The sequence below is a fragment of the Xiphophorus maculatus genome, chromosome 7 (assembly GCF_002775205.1).
Source record: "Xiphophorus maculatus strain JP 163 A chromosome 7, X_maculatus-5.0-male, whole genome shotgun sequence".
Taxonomy (NCBI): domain Eukaryota; kingdom Metazoa; phylum Chordata; class Actinopteri; order Cyprinodontiformes; family Poeciliidae; genus Xiphophorus; species Xiphophorus maculatus.
The window spans coordinates 19,466,476-19,481,794 of NC_036449.1; the positions used below are offsets into that span (position 1 = coordinate 19,466,476).

Genomic DNA, 15,319 nt, shown 5'->3' on the forward strand with positions numbered 1-15,319 from the left:
CCGCCTCTGCCTGAGGGTTCTGATTGTTTTTAATGGGTCACAAGTGCAAACAGCTTCACACACACACTATCAAATTTAAATTCTGGCCTGGTGACACAAAGTTTAAGGTAACCACATAAAATGATTGAATTGTTTTTTCCCACAGCCTCCAGTAAATAAGATGCTTTCACGTCAGACGGATGGTGTGGAAGTGAACATTTGACAGGAGATTTCGCTTTTTGTTTTTGTTTTCTCTGCTTAGCAGACTGAAGGTGATTGAAAAGAGAGAAAGTGTCTGGAGGTCAGGAGATGACAGGAAGGCTTCTGTGTGTCGTCAGCGAGGACTTAGTGGCTGGGATGATGCTGGAAGAGGTTTGAGTGGAAGGATAAAGGGAACAAAGGAGCAGGCTTATGATTAAGATGGATCCTGACTGAGAGAAGATGCAGTCCTTCAGCTGAGCCCATCCTGCTTATTCTCTTTGATGATATGAGAAAGTCCCTTAGCTCTGTGTCAAGCTTTTGTTTATCTCCTGTCTGACACATTCCGTCTCTGTTTTGTTTTACGGTGTTTCCAATCTTCTAAAGTGTGTAATTTGAGGACTTTTCTGTACATGGCTCAGAGGTGAAGGTGGTCAAACCTACATTCCCACTGTGCAATTTACCATAGCTGCAAAGCCGTCCTCTATCTATCTTTCCATCTGTGTCCTCCCCTCCATTCCCATTACCCCTTCACATCCCCACCTCCCACCTCCTTCTGTTATTCCCCAGTCAGCAGGGCACATATTGACCTTTGAATCCTCCCATTTTGCTCATATTGAGGTACTTAAAAGTCTAAGAGAGAGGAAATAGATTCAGTCAGTAAGTAATGCACAGATACACATCATTTATGTGCAAACACTGATGTGCACACTTTCAGAGGAAATTTTGCAACTCTTTACTTCAAGATGTAGGTCCTGTCCTCAAAATCAAAATCAACTTGTTCAGGTCTTGGATGGAGGGAAGATCAGTCCTGATGATCTTCTCTGGTTACCAAATTGTTTGTTGCAGTCTGGCCCTGATATTTAGGGAAACAGAGATTTTCTCCATGTTAGCCCTATCCAAACCCATGCAAACAGAGCCTATCTTGGTTTTCTTGAATCTGATTTTGGTTTTAACCTTATTGACAGAAGGGGATCATCTCCTGCTCTGACTGCAGCTGAGGGGGACTGCTGGATGAGGACTGGGTGTGCCTTTGTCCTGAGGAGCGAGTAATGACAGCTCCTGTTGGTTGCTGAAACAGAGCAGAGACAGTACATGCATTCTCACCAGTCTCCATAAGTCTCCAATGACACCAAAAAGTCACCAGATTCACTGCTGAGGCTTTTCTTTTATTCTCTTTTCTTTTATCTTTTTTTTCTAAAAAAAAAAAAGTAGCTACATTTAGCTGCTAAGTTGCCAACATGGCAACTCTGGAATTTATGTTACTGTTGTCTCCAGCTCCTGGCACAGAATATGTATTACAAACCTTTGACTGTTTTTTTTTAAAGAGCAAAAATTATTTTTTGGGAATCAAATATTTAGGTGTGGTGTAACAAGGGGCTTGGGGTAGGAGGTTACTGGTACACAACATTCAAAACTATTCCATAATATTTTATGACAAAGTTGCTTGTTCTCGGATCAGAAGATTAGTTTTACTGAGACATAATTCCATGGATCAGCGTGTTCTCCGGGCAGCCCGGCCTCGCAGGCCGCGGGCCAGAATTTGGAGCTGTCACAGAGAATAGTGGGCCTCTATTGTGCGTTTGTCAAACTGGATGGCTGCTGCGGTGTCCAAACAGGCACGCTGGCACGCACACAGACACTCACTGATGTTCTCACACACGCACACAAACAGAGAATTTATCACCCGAACGAGTCAGTGTCAGGTCAGACGGCTTAGCCTGTGGACAGCATTGCATTGTTGCTGGCCTCCATCTCTCTTGGACATTTAACAGTGCAGGCATTCAGTTGTTACTGGTGACTCAGGAGCAGTGGGCAGCGTTGCAAACAACACCTGCCTTCACATTATCACACAGTTGTTCTGAAGAGGCTTAAAGAGCACAGTACAAGCAGAAATTAATCCAATAAGCTGTGAGTAGTGATGCAGAATCATTTACAGTAGCTTGCAAAAGAATTGATGTCACTTAAATTGTTTCATATTTTGTCCCGTTAGAGATTTAATGTGATAGACCAACGCTGAGTAATGCATATTTGTAAAGGGAAAGAAAAATGATGCCTGATTCAACAAACGTTAAAAATTGGAAAAGTTTGCAGAGTGCATTTGTATTTAGCTAAGATAAAAACCCCACAACTTTTGTAAGGTTTGCAAAAAACCATGTAGAAGATATTGCAAATATTTAGCAGAATGTGGTGTCATTTGATAGGACCAAAATGTTCCTTTTTGCAAAATGGTAGTGGCAGCATCAAGCTGTGGGGATGCTTTTTTTCCCCCTGTAAGGACAGGGAAGCTTGTCAGAGTTCATGGGGAGATAGTTGGAGCTAAATACGAGGACACTCATGGACATTTTGCATCCAATCTGCCTGAAGAATAATGAACAAATATTTCATCATTTACATTTGGAAGCATTGGATATTTATGTGAGTCTTCAGATGGATGTATTGTTTATGAAATATTGGGTCAGCTGTCATGAACCCCTCAGAAAGGAACATAAACACTGTACTTCATAATACTGGATTAATTTTTTTTTAAATAAGTTGAAACCAACAAAGAAATATGCATCATGTGGTGGATTCTCCTAACAGCTGAGATTACTGTCACAAACCTTCTGTCTCAGTATTTTAGTTTTGATCTATCTTGGAGTTGTTAGAGCTACAGTACAGGATGTGGAAACAAAGCATGCTCATAGTTTTTTCTTTAAAAAAAAAACACCTCAAAATGAACACAAAAAATCAAGTAGTATCTTTAATGGAAAATGAAACATGCTCTAGTTATATAGGATTGACCAGTCTTCATCTTACTGACCTTCCTGTGTCTTTTGGCATTTTTATGCTCTTTTAAGCCACTCTGTAGACTAGACTTACAACTCTTCAGTAATTTTAGAACTTGTGAACTCTTTCTTGACACATTTCTCTCATTCTTTCTTTTTTTCTGTCTTAATTTTTTTTTACAAAAATTCTTCTTGGATTCGTTTGATCTTATTTAAATTATTGCCTTTTATTCACATGCAAGGGATAAAAAACTGTGTCATGCTTCCATGACACAGTTTCTACTTTGGGATGTTATTTTAGGCACTCATAAATGATCCTTAAAACTCCACTTGCTCAGTTGATATTATTCAAATACTCAGAGGAAATTGTCTTCTCTAGCTAATATATTAAAAGTGTTTTTGTAAAGCTGATAAATATACTGTGAGTGAATGAAAAGTGTATATGTCATTAATCATTCCCTAACCAGAACCTGGATCTGGTACCATGTGGTGCCAGTCTAACCAGCCTGGCAGTGTGATCCTGAGGCCGTTATACACACCAACACACACAGAACAGCAAGCCTCAGCCCAGCTAATGACTCATCTCTCTCTGTCCCCCTCCCTGTCTCTTTCTCTCTTTTCTCTCTCTGTCTGTTCCTCTATTTGTCTGTCTTTGTCTGTACAGGAGACATCACTCAGAAGGGCTATGAGAAAAAAAGAAGCAAGCTGCTGGCGCCCTACATCCCACAGATACAAGGTAAGCGTCACCGGCCTGTTGGATCAATTCTGTCGAGAGAAGATTTGACTTAGCTCTGGCTGCATAAGTGAATAACAGGGAGGATATGGGGACCAATGAAATGTGGAAAAACAAACCTCTTTTACATATTTTGCTTTCCAAACAGTTTGTTTTAAAAATAACATGGAACAGTATGTACTAATAAAGTTTTCATAATGAGGATTTTAACTCAATTATGCTTTGCTCATGTGTTCCTGTTAGTCTGCCTGTGTGCTTCAGGTCAGAGAGCCTTGAATATGAAAGCATATGTGAGATTGCAGTTTTTCTGATTAACAATTAGCTTTCAAAAATAAATAGAAAGCTACATCATTTGTAGTAATTTTAATTTAGGTGTTTTTGGTGAGTGATTTAAGAATATTTTATGGGACTGCTTGAAATGCTATTAAACTATTGCTGAAAAGGTTTTGTCCACTTCATTGGCATGAAAGTTATAATAATTCTGTAATTTTAAGTGGTTGCAGAGAACCCACATAGTTTCTGTTGCCATCAGCATTTTTCTGCTGGATTTTTGACCACTCTTCATGGAGGAATTGATGTAGCTCATGTAAATTGTTTGGCCTTTAAGCACAGTCTACTTATTTCCAATATGTTTGAGGTAAAGACCTTTCCAGTAGTTTAAAGTCAGCCTGCTTTATTCTATATCTGTTTTAGATTTAGATCCTTGTTCTGTTGGAACAACAGTTTCAGATATCTCGTGATTGATCTGAAGTGAAGTTGAAGAACTTAGACACAGAGTCTTTCTCATTCTGCCATATCAACATTTTGTGATGTACTGCTAAAACTGACAATAAAGCAGGCCCTTAGCATATTCCTTTTGCCACTATGCTTGTCAGTTCTTATGTTTTAAAACTTCACTTTGATTCCTCCAAAGATGCGTCTCGTCAGTGTGGAGAAATAGTTCAATTTTTGCCTTAATAGACCATCAAACCTTTGACCATATTCATTTAGCTTCATATTTAATATGTGCTGGAAGTTGTTGATTTTTCAAAATGATCTTAAAACTGGTTAAATGGACAAATCAGACTGATATAACTTCCCCAGATCCCTGAGACACCAAGCTAGAGCCCAAGATTTGTGATTAGACATTAACTTGTTCATTCAAACATTACCTTTTCTAATAGGTGTCAAAAAATCAGGTAAACTGCTGTCAAAGACTTGTTCATTGCTTCAAAAGTCTATAGATTTATCTGCAACTTACTAATATTTCAAATATTGATGGAAAGGCCTCACTCAGCTGGTCTTATTGTCCAAAATAATTTAGTTCCTTTGTAAAATTTAGATGATTTGTTTTCTAAAATGTGAAACTAGAAATATGTTTTAGCTTAACTCACCCAGCCTTCAAAATGTTAGTTTTTTTAGTACACTTATTAAGTTGCTTTTTTACACAAAAGAGTTACTGGTTCCTGTCTTAGATGCACAAAAGTGCAAATTATAAGGATAAAACACAAGGAGAGTTTTAGGAGCTTTCAGGCATAAAAAGAAAACATGATAGAAAAAATTAGTGGCACAGCAAATTATTCTCTCATTACTGACATGAGAGAAAACATGTGCTTTATGTGTTTAAAGGGTTTTAAACCAGCACTTGTAATACAAAAGTTTTTTGGAATAAATTGTACCTAATTTGATGGGTCACAGTCAGTATAATAACAGTATTTATATATCAAAGAAGTGTATGTATCCCTGTTTTGGAGGCAGATTCTGCCTGCATTCGAAGTGAATACCAAAAGTTGCCACTGCTCCATCTTCCATCTGCTCCTCATAGTTTTCAGTTCTGCCTGCTCCGACAGGCGTGAGTGGAAACCAGAGCGTACCGTGGGCTTCCAGCTCCAGGCTTTCCACTGGAATTAGCAGGACTGTTATTTAGCTTGGGCGGATCATTTCCTTCATTCTCCCGATCCATCACTTTTTGTTAGTTTTGTGTGATTCTTTGTTTAATCTTTTTGAGTCCAAAACCAAACGGTTAATTTAAGCCAGCAGCATGTGTCCTGAAACTTTGCACACGGGTTTTGGATTTCTTAAGAAATTATTTCAGTACAAAGAATCAGGTTAAGATTTAACAGATACAGAGTGAGAACTATTCAGGATATTCTGGGCTCCTAAAATCTGAAAAGCTGTTCCCCTTTTTCCTTTGATTTATTGTTGTTATCCTTCAATATTTCAGTATGTGTTTGTTTTTGTGTAAAAAGCTGTTCTGTGTCACACTTCTGAAATGTGTCATATATATAATTTGTGTTTTAATAGCAAAGTTATTTAGAAAAACCTGCACGTTTCAGGTACAGAAACATGCAGATATAGAAACTTATAAACTTTCAAATTCAGAAGATTCTAATAAGAACAAAAGATTTTAAAACATCTGGAAACATGCTTGCAAAAAACGGATCATATTAGATAAACTGAAAGATTGCTCTGAAACAAATTATGAAATTTAAAAATCCAGAGTTCTTGACTAGATTAAATAATGTTTTTTGAAAGTCAATACCTCCATAAACAGCTACGAAACCGAAACAGCTTATGTCCAAAATAGACTTTATTAAGAATAACATAAAACGAAAATGAGATGATTTTGAAAAAATAAAACAAAATGAAGGTAGATAAGATGTAAGATAAGAGTGTTTTATTAATCCGACTTAAAAAAAATTATTTAACTTGCTATATGTCACTAAATTTAAAGTTACTTCATTGTCATATGTGTTTGACATGACAACTTAATACATTTAATGTATTTACTTGGACAAACCTAATTTAATTAGGAAATGTACAACATTTTTATAATCATCTGTTTTATTTTTTCTGTGTATTTCCTACCTTTCAGATTTGGCTTTTTTTTTTTTGGTCATACATCAATGTTTCAGATCATCAAACTAATTTTAATCAGATAAAAGTAACCTTGGTAAATATAAAAGGGAGTTTGAAATTTTGTCAGATCTATAAAATCAATAACAGATTTTTGTATTTATTCAAGTTATCTTTTTTATGATATTATGAAAACCTACTTCTAAGTGCGGCATTAAAGCAAAACTCGAAGGACTCTTTAAGGAGGCAAACACTTTTTCACAGCACTGTCACTAGCAATATCCACCATTAGAATTTTATGGGGCTACTAAAGTGGAACTAACTTGATGGCAAATAACAATTTTTAAGCCTTGCATATTAAATTTAGATTATTCTTTATGTTTCACCAAATAGGGTCCAGGATGAGTTAGGTCGTTTTTACACAAGCAAAGCTGATTTTCTTTTGATGTTTCCCAATGTAAATAACTCGATGGGAGGGAGATTTTGTTCGGATGACATGTTCTGCTGACCTCACCAACACACTGCAGGACCTTCCTGTATTTTGCTATGCAGCTGGGGAACCAAACCACAGTTGGTCAGGACACTCTGTTGTTGCTGACCAATAGAAGTTGGTCAGCAGGCGGTGAGCATGCTTTAACTTCCTGAGGAAGTTGAGCTTCTGTTGCTTCTTTCCCTGTTGATGCGGAAACACGCCTAGATATGAAAAATATTTTCCTTTTGTATGCAGAGGGATGACAATTTCTTGAATTCCTGGGATTTTTAGATTTGCAATACTGAAAAAATATATACAAATCAGGTGCTTTTATGATTTTTGTTTTGAAGTTTCAGATAGAAATTGTAAGGTTGTTTCTAGTATATTGAAGTATGCAACTTTTCACTGTACAACCACATTCAAGAGCATATAACTTAACTTTCAGAAAAGTCAGAAGGAAGTTGATACTATAAATTAGTCAAAATTAAATACTAAGTAATATTTGAGTTGTAAAAACTGTCAGATGCTTTTCCATTACTCAAAATAAAGTCTGAAGGCCTTTTTTTTAAATCTGTAAAAGGTAGAGACTATGTTTGGATTGATCTTAGAAGTTTTCAATAATCTCCTGCCGCTCATGGGTGTCAATAACTGCTGACACTACCTTGAATAAAACTGAATATTCCATTTGATTACTGAGGAATAAACCTTTAAGAGCATAAATTCACTTTATGCTTCTCAAGCATGTTTTTAAAGCATGCTTTACAGTTAGCGGCATAAACCACATTGATTTCATCAATGTAGCTTTTTTTTGTGAATGCAACTTCTTACTCGATTTTTGTCATAAACCAGTCATATTTGGTATGTAGGAGGTGATACCCAGACATGCATCATTATGACTCACAGCAGTAACCAAGTGCTGTCTTGAGACAGGTGATATAAATTCATCAGTGTGCGCTGAGAACCAATAAAGACATCTGCTGTGACCAAGCAGACCCCTGATTGGTTGAGTGTTGTGTTTCTGGGTGGGGTGTTCTGCCCAGCAACCGGGTCTACCGTCCTGGCTTGCTTTATGGACCTGTTTCCCTTTGGGAGATGTGGAGAGACTGTTGTGTGACCGGACTGTCAGAGCGACGAAGGGGCATATATTAATGTGTGAAGGCATACATCGAATGGCAAAAACACACTATCGGTCTATAAATGTTTTATGTTTTCAGTGTTGTATCTCATATGTTTAATGCTCATTTGACAAAATCAGAAATGTACATTTAATTAAATTATGCAATTAAGCTCTGCTGTGTGTCTACTGCTGCTCTCTGAGAGTCGCTGACCGTGTAGAAATCATTGATCCTTGTTTAGCTATCCCTGAAAAGCCTGGCTGTTAGCTAGCTGGGTGGATGGCTGACTGATAGGCCAGCCAGGTAAATTCAATATGTTGCAGGCTAAATGGTTTACCAGAAAGCTGCCAAATGCTAATTGTGACTTAGTTTTTTTTTGTTTAAAGGAAGAGCAAGTCTGTGCTGTAAAGCAACAGGGGTTACAAAAATGAACTCTACAATAAGGAAGCAGGTCAGTGATAAAGCTGTGGAGACATTAAAAGCAGGTTTAGGTTGTATAGGTTCAATATCCAAACCGAGACTCTGTTTTGAATCTTATTGAACTTGAGTTATTTGGCAAAAATGACCAAAAAGTGAAGTCCTTTAAGGTAAAGGCAGAGGTATATCTTACCAGACGTGCAACTGTATTTTCAGCTTAGGGGGTATACAAAGTAATGACATGGGGCGACTCAATATGGAATAATGCTTCACTTTTCAGATATTCATTTGTTAAAAAAAGTTAAAATAAAATCCCAGTAAAATACACTGAAGTTCATTGATTGCTTTGAGTGTGGAATGATGCAGCATGTTCAAAGTGTGTGAATACTTTGTGTGCTTCAAAGGAAGAAGTGAAGCCAGTGATTGGAAGACTGGTGTTGAAGGTTTTAGGTTTCTCCTCTGATGCTAATTAGTAAATATTTAATGTCTGCTCTTTCTTGACACTCTTGGTGTATAATCATCTCCTTTCAGTTACATCTGTGAAATCTGCAATTACTTTATTTGGAAAACTTTGATTCAGTTTTTAAAGCTGTAAGAGAGACTGGTTGAGTCAAATACTTTCTAATTTTCAAATTGATAAATGCAAAGAAAGCAGACTAAGTATTAAAGGATTACATTTATATAATGAAAAATAGATCTGGCTGAAAAATAATTAGCACACTTGATTCCAAGTGTGCTAATTAAATTCCGTAAAAAAACGGAATTCCGTAAACGGAATGTAAATTTCCGTAAATTCTGTGTCACACTTCTGAAATGTGTCATATATATAATTTGTGTTTTAATAGCAAAGTTATTTAGAAAAACCTGCACGTTTCAGGTACAGAAACATGCAGATATAGAAACTTATAAACTTTCAAATTCAGAAGATTCTAATAAGAACAAAAGATTTTAAAACATCTGGAAACATGCTTGCAAAAAACGGATCATATTAGATAAACTGAAAGATTGCTCTGAAACAAATTATGAAATTTAAAAATCCAGAGTTCTTGACTAGATTAAATAATGTTTTTTGAAAGTCAATACCTCCATAAACAGCTACGAAACCGAAACAGCTTATGTCCAAAATAGACTTTATTAAGAATAACATAAAACGAAAATGAGATGATTTTGAAAAAATAAAACAAAATGAAGGTAGATAAGATGTAAGATAAGAGTGTTTTATTAATCCGACTTAAAAAAAATTATTTAACTTGCTATATGTCACTAAATTTAAAGTTACTTCATTGTCATATGTGTTTGACATGACAACTTAATACATTTAATGTATTTACTTGGACAAACCTAATTTAATTAGGAAATGTACAACATTTTTATAATCATCTGTTTTATTTTTTCTGTGTATTTCCTACCTTTCAGATTTGGCTTTTTTTTTTGGTCATACATCAATGTTTCAGATCATCAAACTAATTTTAATCAGATAAAAGTAACCTTGGTAAATATAAAAGGGAGTTTGAAATTTTGTCAGATCTATAAAATCAATAACAGATTTTTGTATTTATTCAAGTTATCTTTTTACAGTTTTTTCAGTTACATCTGTGAAATCTGCAATTACTTTATTTGGAAAACTTTGATTCAGTTTTTAAAGCTGTAAGAGAGACTGGTTGAGTCAAATACTTTCTAATTTTCAAATTGATAAATGCAAAGAAAGCAGACTAAGTATTAAAGGATTACATTTATATAATGAAAAATAGATCTGGCTGAAAAATAATTAGCACACTTGATTCCAAGTGTGCTAATTAAATTCCGTAAAAAAACGGAATTCCGTAAACGGAATGTAAATTTACGGAAATTTACATTCCGTAAATTGATTAATGTATCATTATTCAATTGATGTTTTGTTTCTTTCTACAAACTTCAGGTCTGTTTTGTCTGCAGGTGTAGATCCATCTTTGCAAATTGACAACAGGATCCAGGCCTCCTCACAAGTTGTTCTTCCAGTTTCCAAACACAACAAGTCCAGGGCCGGCAATGCCCGTGATGAGCGCTTCAGATCTGGTAAAAGAAAAAAACAGCTCAATCTCTGAAAAATCTAAATATTGACTGCTTCTTTTCTACAATCACCTAAAACAAACACCTTTCCGTAGATCTGCACACAGAGGCCGTCCAAGCTGCTTTGGCAAAGTACAAAGAGAGGAAAATGCCAATGCCCTCGAAGAGACGATCTGTGCTAGTTCAGTCTTCAGTCGAGGCGTGCACCCCACCTGGTGAGTCTCTTTCTCCACCTTCACCTGAGCTAAAGCGAACTCCTCATGTTTGAGATCCATTTTTCTCACTGGAGCTTCGTCAATCCCATGAGCACTGAAGTGTGGGATGGTGACCCTGATTTGCTCTAGTGATTAATAAAGATGTTGCTAAGCATTTGCCTCTGGAAAGAAAGTGTGTAGTTTGATGAATGTGTTCATTCTTTGTGACTACAAAGGACTCAGTTCTTGACGTCGTGTTCCCAGGCCGACCTTCCCACATGTGCCGCATCATGGAGGCGTTATCAGATTTTTAACTTCGTCTCTCAATGTCGACCTTTTGCCTGCTTTTATAACTGTTTGTATTGTGCGGACCAGTTCATTTGAGTTTTAGATATTTTATTTCCTTTTTATATCTTTCTGCTTTCAAGGCCCCGCTTGACGCTTTCATATTTCTTTTAATTCTTCAGTGAATAATTTGTGTTTGATTTGTTAACAATGTCTCAAATGCTGCTGTGCCTTTTATTATTGGTGTATGGATGGAAGGAGAGAGGGAGAGCTGGAGCCTCAAGGCTTAACTTAAAAGAGAGGACATAACAGAGGAGCAACTAACCAGATGAAGATCTTCAACAGTGAAAAGAAAGTGAATGTCTTCAAAGATTCTTCAACTCTGGTTGAAGAATCCGATTTCCAGTACAATTCCAGTTCCAGCATGTTCTGTGGTAAAAGAGGTTGTAAGCTCACATGGATAAAACTGAGCAGTTTTGCTGTACTCTACACAACCTTCCTGTTATCTGCTTTATGTCAGCCTCTCTCTCACTCTCTCTCACAGCAGGAATAGACAGCTGACATGTCTTGAGATCTTGCAATTGGCCGCAGTTTATTCTTTGAAAAGCTTTAATGAACTATTATTTCAGCTCTATGGCAGGAATTTCCAAAATATTACAATTTATTGAAATAATCTTTGTTCAATAATCTTTGTTCTTTGTGAACAGTGAAAGTATAAGAAACAGACAGATGAACATAAAAGATTGAATGTGTTTGATTTACGTATAGTATAATTTGAGGTTCACAAAAAACATTAGAAAGCTCTCTAATGGGTCACCTGCTGTTTGATAGATAAATATTGTAAATATTTCAGCCCAAATCAATTTTCTCCTCAGTATATTTCTGACTACATACTGCTGTTGCTTCATTGTGCTGCTGTCTAGCAGCATAACCTTCTACAGTGACTCTTTAGAGAAATTTGGATAATTTCAGTTTCTACATCATTTAATTTCCTGTTGGGATGAATTAAGCATTTTTGAATATCATTTGAAATTAATGTCTTTTTTATATTCAATAGCTACACCACTCCTAACCCTAGTTCACTTTGGAAAAATAGTCGTGCAGATTATATGCATTTCTTCTATATTTAACCAGGTGCATTCAGCTTAAGAAAAATTAAAATGATCATTATAAGGAAATTGAATGTTAATATTTGCACATAGTTTCAGTGTTGGTCCCATTTTCTTCAGGTTATGAAGAGGTGCTTTCTCTGGCATTGTTTACCAGTAGATAGGAGTTTTACTATTTTGCTGTTTGTTTGCGGGAAGACATATACCACTGGCGCAATAACTGAGGTCTCAGTTATAGTCTGTTTTACCTCCTTTTTTATTGTATGTACTTATGACTGCTTCTACAACCCTGTCTACCTGACCCAGACACTTTCTCTCTGTACATAATGTTGTCTCCTGGTGATATATATGCCTTCTTCCTTCAGCCTCCCTATTTCTACTTTAAATTTATTCCCTGACCCTCTCCTTTCCTCCCTCACTCGTCTAACTGTGCCAAAGTTACTGGAGAGTGAGAGAGCAGAGACGGGCAGAGGGATAACAAACAGAATCATAAATGTGAGATAACCCACATGAGCCCTGCGATGGTGCAGACATTAAATTGGTTCATTTTAATTCCACCTCCTCCGTCCCTCTTCTGACAGCCTCGACAAAACCAAATATCAGCTTAAAGCGGGCAGCAGCAGTTTTTAATAGTGTCTCAGCTGGTGGACTTGTCTTGTTAATATATTCTGTGGGTGATTAGAAAGAATAATCATCTGAAGACTTTTTAGGAGAAGAAATATCCATCAGGCATGTGCTGATCACACACAGGGTCGAAATCCATCTTCTAAATCCTTCTGTTTTCTTAATGCCTGTTTCTCGCTCTCTGTGGGTAGTGTTTGTAATTCATTAATGCTTTGTTATGCACAGCAGGTTGAAAATCTTTTATCTAATATTTTAAGATGTTTGAAGGATTTTTGTATTTGTCTTTAAAACCTGCGCCTTTTTCACACTGAAAGAGGAATGGCTGGAAAAACTCTGGCTTTTCCTTTAAATTTGTTTAAAATTGATTTTTTTTCCCTACTAGTTAATCCTCTTGTTGAACTCGTGTCTGCAGAACATCAGTCAAAAGAAGCACTTCTGTTTTTCAATCTATGTGAACCTATTTGAAGCAGAGACGTGTTTGGAAGATGAAAATGAATGTATTCATTCTGAATTATCCTGATGTTTCTTTGAAGGTTTTCCTGTGTATTTTTGATGAGACCAACTGTTCACTGTAGCTTCTAAACAGAGAAACTGGCTTTGATTTAACTCAACTTATGTTTTTTTTAGGCTGAACTTATATGCCCTCATGTATTTTGTTCATAAATGTATTCTATATCAAAATAGTATTGAATTGTTCTTCCAGTTTTTTCAATAAGGAAATAAACCCATACCTAGACACTTGTTTTTTTGTGTTAGTTCATCTGAAGACAGGACCAAGAATGGTGTGACAAGTGTTGGTTTTAAAACAAACAGAATGGGGTCATGAACCGCACTGATCTGTGCCATACCGCTCAGTGGAAACAAGGTGTTATGTGAAACGCCTTCCTGATATCGAACACGAGTTGTCTTTACTCAGTGACAACATTCACACCAAAGACTGTTATCAGGACCTGGCATTGCTCTCAAACAGGAAAAAGATTATTCTTAAATTTGGTCTTTTGAAATTAGTGACCTTTACTTACTGTGACTTCTACCCTCTGCACTACACAGAGACCCAATAAATCAAATATTTTTGTATTTTTATAAACTTTTAACTGAAAATAATTAGATTCCTGCAAAAAAACAGTTGGCATCCTATTTCATCTTCCTTCATTTTCCCCTAGTGACTGCATGGATGGTGTTTTTTTTTTCTTTCCTCCTCTTCTGACTCGGCTCTGTTTTGACCTCTTCAACACAGACACCTCCTCAGCGTCAGAAGATGAGGGCTCGCTGCGACGGCAGGGACGCCTAGCCACATCCACGCCCTATCAGGGTCACAGTCACCCAGCAGTCGAGCACTGGTTCAACCGGGTCATCCAGGGCTCGTCCACCTCCTCCTCAGCCTCATCCACCTCATCCCACCCAGGAGGCAGATCTGTCACCAACAGCGCCACTCACGCTGCCCTCAACGCCAACGCCACTGCGACCGCACTAGCAGACCTCATGGCACACACCCAGCTAGGTCAGTCTCATATCTCAGTGTTTATTTTTGTAGATGTAGCGATACACACACACAGTGATTTGCAGAGTATTGCTTGAACCATGACACATTCAAATTTCAGTGTGTTTTACTCAAAGCAATGTGTAACACAAAGCAATGTTTACACAACGGAGACCAAACATTTCTGCCCATTCTTCTTTGCAAAATAGCTTGAGGTCAGTCAGATTGAGATTGTGATAATCCATCTTCAAGAATTTCAGTTAGATTTTATTCTGGACTTCAACTAGGCCACAAAACCTATGCTACTGTAAGTCTGAGTGGATGTTTATGTTTGTTGTCCTGCTGGAATGATGCTACCACTGTGATTCACTATAAAATCTGTGTTTTCACCACACACATGTTTAGTATGTAGGTCAGAAAGTTGTGAGGGTTGCCTGCTTCCAAAAATCCAAATAAAACACATGGAAGTTTGTGGTTGTAGCCTGAATATAGGAAGGAATATTCATAAGCAAAGCAATGAATGCACAATTGGACCTTTTCTTGTCCCCATTTGGTGTTTTCAGTTGATGTTTTTTGGGTTGGTCAGCACTTTTTAAAAACATGTGAAAGGTAAAATCTTCATGTTGAGTTTTTGTGCAACAAATGGAGTCAGTGATGGGCTTTAATCAGATTTTTCAAATTAGTGGCCACTGTCTAACTGTTAGTCATGTGAAGAAGCTCTCTGTCGTATCACAGCCAAATCTAAATCTGCTTGCTCTGGTTGCCATAACAGAGCTATTTCATGAGATTCACTATATTTATCACTATCAGTGTTTCATCACGATCTGGTTTCTTCTGATCTCATCTGTGTGTTTGATGGTGTGATTCTGTGCTTGGTCATATTCTATCAAGATAGAGCTGTCCTCTCCTTCTCAAGGTTGCTGTTGTCACAAAGTAGCCAGAGTGACTGCTGCTGTTAGAAGCTGTAAATAAATTTCCAATGTTAGCATGCTCCTTCTCCCCCCTTAAATACTCAGTGTGTGTATCACTCACCTTTCCAGGAGGCACTTACTGTTGATATA

The 15,319-nt window shown here is 37.0% G+C and overlaps 1 protein-coding gene across 11 annotated transcripts in view; it reads left to right on the forward strand.

Annotated features, from left to right (window-relative positions):
• dip2a (disco interacting protein 2 homolog A) overlaps window positions 1-15,319 on the forward strand; it is an 89,789-nt gene that overhangs the window by 46,626 nt on the left and 27,844 nt on the right. For all 11 annotated transcript variants that reach the window (XM_023337022.1, XM_023337024.1, XM_023337023.1 and 8 more), the window contains exons 2-5: window positions 3,610-3,681; window positions 10,453-10,572; window positions 10,662-10,781; window positions 14,016-14,279. In XM_023337022.1, coding sequence (XP_023192790.1) covers window positions 3,610-3,681; window positions 10,453-10,572; window positions 10,662-10,781; window positions 14,016-14,279 — 576 coding nt within the window. The remainder of the gene's footprint in view (window positions 1-3,609; window positions 3,682-10,452; window positions 10,573-10,661; window positions 10,782-14,015; window positions 14,280-15,319) is intronic.